At 38.8% G+C, this 6,731-nt stretch overlaps 1 protein-coding gene across 3 annotated transcripts; it reads left to right on the top strand.

The window, feature by feature from the left end:
* The first annotated feature begins 1,998 nt into the window (after window positions 1-1,998).
* LOC117613189 (dipeptidyl aminopeptidase 4-like) lies at window positions 1,999-6,218 on the top strand. 3 transcript variants are annotated; one of them, XM_034341828.1, is made up of 8 exons: window positions 1,999-2,082; window positions 2,190-2,257; window positions 2,350-2,428; window positions 2,943-3,432; window positions 3,522-3,722; window positions 3,978-4,007; window positions 4,225-5,331; window positions 5,450-6,218. In XM_034341828.1, exons 4-8 carry the CDS (start codon window positions 2,986-2,988, stop codon window positions 5,999-6,001), a joined length of 2,337 nt encoding a protein of 778 aa, XP_034197719.1. In that variant the 5' UTR covers window positions 1,999-2,082; window positions 2,190-2,257; window positions 2,350-2,428; window positions 2,943-2,985; the 3' UTR covers window positions 6,002-6,218. The 3 variants fall into 3 exon arrangements, with proteins under 3 accessions (XP_034197719.1, XP_034197718.1, XP_034197720.1); XM_034341827.1 differs by having other exon boundaries at window positions 2,000-2,257; XM_034341829.1 differs by lacking the exon at window positions 3,978-4,007 and having other exon boundaries at window positions 2,000-2,257.
* The last annotated feature ends 513 nt before the right edge of the window (window positions 6,219-6,731 follow it).

Genomic DNA, 6,731 nt, shown 5'->3' with positions numbered 1-6,731 from the left:
GTTCTCAGTTAAATTGAGAAGATCATTATATGGGCTAAAACAATCTGGACGAATGTGGTTCAATCGTCTCAGTAAGTATTTACTGAAGGAAGGATACACAAATGATCCTATTTGCCCATGTGTGTTTATTAAGAAATCAGAGTCTGGATTTGCGATAGTGGCAGTATATGTCGATGATATGAATCTAATTGGAACTTCTGAAGAGCTTCAAAAGACTGTTAATTATCTCAAACGTGAGTTTGAGATGAAGGACCTTGGAAAGACAAAATATTGTCTTGGCTTGCAGATTGAGCACAATGCTAATGGAATTTTGGTGCATCAATCAACTTATACTGAGAAAGTATTGAAACGGTTTGGCATGGATAAAGCCCATCCACTTAGCACTCCAATGGTCGTTCGATCGCTTGACATTAAGAAAGACCCATATCGTCCAAAAGGGATGATGAAATGGTCCTTGGTCCAGAAGTACCATATCTTAGTGCCATAGGTGCTTTATTGTACCTAGCACAATGTACCAGACCAGACATATCATTCTCAGTCAATCTGTTAGCAAGGTACAGTTCTGATCCAACATGGCGACACTGGACCGGCATCAAACATGTTCTACAATACCTTCGTGGGACAACAGACATGGGGTTATTCTATTCCAGTGAATCGACCAACGCCCAGAGTATTATTGGTTATGCTGATGCATGATATCTCTCTGATCCACATCAAGGACGATCACAGACTGGATATGTATTTACATGTGGAGGAACTGCGATCTCATGGAGGTCAACAAAACAAACATTAGTGGCCACATCTTCCAATCACTCAGAAATACTTGCCCTCCATGAAGCCAGTCGTGAATGCGTTTGGTTAAGGTCGGTAATCCATCACATCAGAAGCACATGTGCCCTACCCTCAACAACAGACACTCCAACAATTCTGAATGAGGACAATGCAGCTTGTATTGCTTAGATCACAGGAGGATATATCAAAGGTGACAGGACCAAACACATATCACCAAAGTTTTTCTATACACATGAGCTCCAGAAGAGGCAAGAAATCAAAGTCAGACAAATCCGCTCAAGTGATAACCTGGCAGATCTCTTCACTAAATCATTGCCGAAATATACTTTCCAAAGGTTAGTGCATGGCATCGGATTACGACAACTCTGCAAGCAATCAAGTTAGGGCATGCAAAATCAGGGGGAGCATTCAAGAGTCCTCTAACATAGGACATATGCACGTTGTACTCTTTTTCCTTAGCATAGATTTTCCCACTGGTTTTTTTTTTCAAGCAAGGTTTTAATGAGGCAACCAATCTAGGGACATGTGGTCTCCAAGGGGGAGTGTTGTAAAGAAGAAACACGTGGAGCCCACATTTATGGGGCCCACAAAGAAATTAAGCAAAAACTTTGGAGGCTGCACACTCACGGATGTGTATTGTAGAATCACGGGAGTCATTTACAGCTGCCTATAAATAGAGAAGGAAGAAGAGAGAAAGAGGTGTGCAACGGAAGAAAGAGAAGAGGAAAAGGAAAGGAAGAGAGAGAAAAGGAAAAGGAAAGGAAGAGAGAGAAAAGGAAAAGGAAAGGAGAAGAGGAAAGAAGAGGGTAAGTAAGCAGAGAGAAAATTCAGTGAGCCACACATATTGTAAACACTATTGTAGCTCTATTATTTTTTAGTGAAAAGGTTACTGCTGCTGCTCTCCGAGGACGTAGGCATAGCCGAACCTCGTTAAATACTGAGTCTCGTCTACTTTACGTTCAGCTCAAAATCTACCACATATCTCAGGTTATTTTATAACATTTTAAATATATACGATAAATTCTTACCAAGTAAGTATTGAAAAAAAATAAAAATAAAAAATTTGATGGCGCGTGTAACAACCCAAAGGTAACCGAGATCCACTTCTTGTTAACTTTTTTTTTTTTTTTTTTAATTTTTATATCAAAACTTCTTGTTAACTTGTGAAGTTAAAATGATTAAAAATGATTAAACAAAATAAGAAAAAAAAAACAGCACAAGGTTCTTCGTCCCTTGTTATGTTTCCTCCTTTAAGCTATTCAACGCATCTCAATCTGCTCGCTCGATTATGTACATCTCTCTCCGTCTCTCTTAAAAGAAAAAGATAATCAATTTAGTAATTCCAAAGAATCCAATTCCTCTCTGAATTCTTAATACGATTCTCTCTGTTTTCCTAGGAATCGAAACCCCTTATCTTTATTGCTTCCTTAGCTTTCATGGCCGATCATTTTCACCTCCTTTTCAGGTTCAACTCCAATCGTTGAAAGTGCTTCACCTGTCTTTCTTAAATCTTTTGCTTTTTCATTGATTGTTGTTGTTTTGATGGCTGAGCTGCAGTTTGGTAGCATTTGATCGGATCCAGTCGATAGTCTCTTGCAGTGATAAGAGGGAGCTGATTATTGGGCCTTCTTAGCAGGTTATTCTTCTCAATAATAGCGTGGTTTAGTCTTGATTTGGATTTAGTTTGCTAACAACCGCTGGAAATCAATTGCTCCTTATCTTCTTTTTGGATTGAGAAAGTTGTGTTGAGCTAAAAGATTATATTTTTTTTAATTGGGTTTTTCATTTTGATTTTGAATGGCTAGCTTTCGGTTTGGTTGGTGAGGAAACTGAGAAATTTGTATTGCGTATCATGATTTCTGCTGTATGTGTTTGAAAACTCGGCCTAGGCGGCCGCCTACCCGGCCTGGGCAGGTCGGGTCGGGTCGGGTCTTATATATATATATTTTAAAAAAATTTTCCTCACTTTAAAGAAAACCTAGGTAATGTGAGCTGTTCATACTCAATTATTAGATAGGAAATTTCTGTTTATAGTTTATTCGTACACTTGGTCAGCATTACGACAATGAAAACCAAAGTGGAATCTTTATTTGCTTAATTCTTTGTTGATTATATGGGTTTTTATTGATTGCTACCTTTTTGTTGGTCAGATTCATATCCTGCGATTGTTGAACCAATACCAGTTGTATTGTAATGCAATCAGTTGATGAGGAGAATAATAATAAGAAGAATTTGAAGCGTTCAAGATCATCTAGTTACGACATGCCTGTGACTGACTCCAATTTTGCGCACAGTCTTGATGACTGTGTTCTTTTCCCAGTGGAAGAGATTGTGCAGTACCCATTGCCTGGATACATTGCTCCAACTTCAATCAGTTTCAGTCCTGATGATACTATTATAACATATTTGTTTAGTCCTGATCACACTTTGAATAGAAAGGTATTTGCTTTTGATCTCAAAACTTGCAAGCAAGAATTGTGTTTCAGTCCTCCTGATGGTGGACTTGATGAGAGCAATATATCACCAGAAGAAAAGTTGAGGAGAGAGAGGTTGAGGGAGCGTGGGTTGGGAGTGACACGGTATGAATGGGTGAAGACAAGCTCCAAAAAGAAGGCAATCATGGTTCCATTGCCAGCTGGGGTTTGTTCCTCAATTCCTTATTTATGCATTACATTACAGATTTATTTTTTAATTGCTACTTACTAAGCCCGTGACCTTGAAATGGACAGATTTATTTCCAAGATCTTTCCCATTCAACAGCAGAGCTCAAGCTTCCAAGCACATCAGGCTCACCAATTATTGATCCGCATCTATCCCTAGATGGTACAATGCTTGGTTATGTAAAAGATTGCGAGTTGCATGTTCTGAATTTGATATGCAATGAATCTAAACAGTTAACGTATGGTGCCAGACCCAGAGGAAATGATTTGGTAAGTTTCCCATACCGGTAATGGTACGTTCGGAGTCATTTCAGTATTTTTAATATTTGTTCCAATTTCACAGATGTAGAATTTTCTCAAAGCATGTAGTTCTATCACTATAATTCCCATTGTGTGTTGGCTCCATCTATCCTAAAGGAGTGCTAGTAGATTAGAAGGTCATTTTTGCTTTCAGTTCCAGTAGATTAAGGTAGTTGAATTTCTGACCTTTTGCTTGATATGACTCTGGTCTTTTCTGGATTGCAGACTCATGGCCTTGCTGAATATATAGCTCAGGTGAGAATTTCATGTAATAACCCCTTAGCTTAGTCATTCATCATAAAACTTAGGCCTCTTTGTCTTTGGGTTGCTTTTTGGAAGTAATTCCTGCTTTTGAGCTCTGAATTCAAGACAGTTGTCTGATTGCAATAAGCAATCCCAAAATGATGCTTATTAATTCTCAGGAGGTTAAGTTAAAATTATTCTTTCATTCTCAGAGTTTTACTCATTGCAGGAAGAAATGGATCGGAAGAATGGGTACTGGTGGTCCCTAGACAGCAAATTCATCGCATTCACAGAAGTTGATTCTTCTGATATCCCTCTTTTCAGAATCATGCATCAAGGTAAAAGCTCTGTTGGTTCAGAAGCTCAGGAAGATCATCCGTATCCCTTTGCAGGAGCTTCAAATGTCAAAGTTCGCCTAGGAGTGGTTTCTTCTTCTGGAGGTCCTATTACTTGGATGGATCTTCTGTGCGGGGGAACAGATCAACCAGACAGTGAAGAGGAATATCTGGCAAGAGTAAATTGGATGCATGGAAATGCTTTAATAGCTCAGGTTCTGAACAGGTCCCACAGCAAACTAAAGATCCTTAAATTTGACATTAAAACTGGGAAGAGAAAAGTTTTGTTGGTAGAAGAACAAGGAACGTGGGTTACCTTACATGACTGCTTCACACCCCTAGACAGAGGGGTAACCAAATTTTCAGGGGGATTTATCTGGGCAAGTGAGAAAACGGGATTTAAACATCTTTATCTGCATGATGCCAATGGAACATGTTTAGGACCTATCACCGAAGGAGACTGGATGGTTGAGCAGATTGCCGGTGTAGAAGCTGCGGGACTTGTTTATTTCACTGGAACCTTGGAGGGACCTTTAGAGTCACACCTTTATTGTGCAAAACTATTTACGGATGGAAATCAAGCCTTGCAAGGGCCAGTGAAGTTGACTCATGGCAAGGGGAAGCATGTGGTGGTGCTTGATCATCATATGAAGAATTTTGTTGATATCCATGATTCCCTTGATTCTCCCCCTAAAGTTTTACTCTGCTCCTTGCTCGATGGAAGCACAATTATATCTCTATATGAGCCGTCATTTACAGTTCCAAGATTCAAAAGGCTTCAACTTGAGCCACCTGAGTTGGTTCATTTACGGGCTAATGATGGGACAACACTGTATGGAGTTCTATATAAGCCTGATGAAACAAGATTTGGGCCGCCTCCTTACAAAACTTTGATCAGTGTATATGGTGGACCAAGCGTACAGCTTGTCTCTGATTCTTGGATAAATACAGTTGACATGAGAGCACAGTATCTAAGAAGCAAAGGAATTTTAGTATGGAAGGTCAGTTTCATTTTATGTTTGTTCTATATCTTACTCTAACACATTTTGTAATCCCTTATTTACAATAATGCATAGATTAAGTGTCGCTGTTTTGATTTCTTTTTCTTGGTGTTTACAGTTAGATAACAGAGGAACTGCTCGGCGTGGACTAAAGTTTGAAGGCTCGTTAAAATACAATGTTGGTCGTATTGATGCTGATGATCAGCTAACTGGAGCTTTGTGGCTTATAGAAAAAGGCTTAGCAAAAGTAGGGCACATTGGGTTGTATGGTTGGAGCTATGGTGGATATCTTTCAGCTATGACTTTGGCCAGGTTTCCTGATGTCTTCCGTTGCGCAGTGTCCGGTGCCCCTGTTACATCATGGGATGGATATGACACATTCTATACTGAGAAATACATGGGGCTGCCTTCTGAGAAGGAAGAAGGATACGAGTATAGCTCCGTGATGCACCATGTGCACAAGATGGAAGGAAGGTTGTTACTTGTGCACGGCATGATTGATGAAAATGTGCATTTCAGGCATACTGCCAGGCTTGTCAATGCACTTGTTGCAGCTGGTAAGTCGTATGAACTATTAATTTTCCCAGATGAACGTCACATGCCGCGCCGGCATAGGGATCGGATTTATATGGAAGAGAGAATTTGGGAATTTATAGAAAGAAATTTGTGAAAAATGAAACTTGTGTTTATATCTTTGTTGCTCTTGTAAGATCTTCTTGGTGGTGCCCTGGTGGACAAGGTGGGAAAGAGAAATTGTATGTTAAGGCACTACTTGTGTTGTGTATCTCTTTATTTTTATCAATTAAGTTAAAAATAAACTATATTTCGTTTGTCCAAATTGTTACTGGATGTTCTATCAGTGAAAAATCGTCTTGAGTTGGCTCTTATTTATTTTTCTTTTTCCTTTGGAGCACCACAAAAGAAAACTAAATTCTTCTCACACCTGCCTTGCTAATTTTTTTCCATAATTCTTTTAATTCTTTTATAAAGCTTAATTACCTTTTTGCAATAATAATAAATTCTAATAATAAACAATCCATAATCTATAATTTCCCCACTCCAAGTGCAACTTGCCAAGCCAAGAGCTGTAAATTTTTAGCAATGGACCTTTTCCACCATTTCGAATTTCAAAAAGCCAAGAAAAGAAAGGCCAACACCCAAAAGAAAACAAAAACAGAAAGAAAGAAAAGTCCATCACTTTTTATTCTTTTCATGCCCCTTTCTTTATAAGGATATGCTTTCTCAAAGAATTAAAAATAAAAATAAAAAAGCCTTTTGTTTGCTGACATGTCTCTCAAAAGCATGTGATCCCTGGTCACTTTTAAATTATGTCTTCCTTACGTGGCAGTGAATCAGTGGCTCGTCTGATGTGTTCTGTGTAGAAATTTGTCTTCAAATTT

The sequence above is a fragment of the Prunus dulcis genome, unplaced genomic scaffold, assembly GCF_902201215.1.
Source record: "Prunus dulcis unplaced genomic scaffold, ALMONDv2, whole genome shotgun sequence".
NCBI lineage: Eukaryota > Viridiplantae > Streptophyta > Magnoliopsida > Rosales > Rosaceae > Prunus > Prunus dulcis.
The sequence above is the reverse complement of the archived record's forward strand: the minus strand, read 5'-3'. Positions and strand labels throughout refer to the sequence as shown.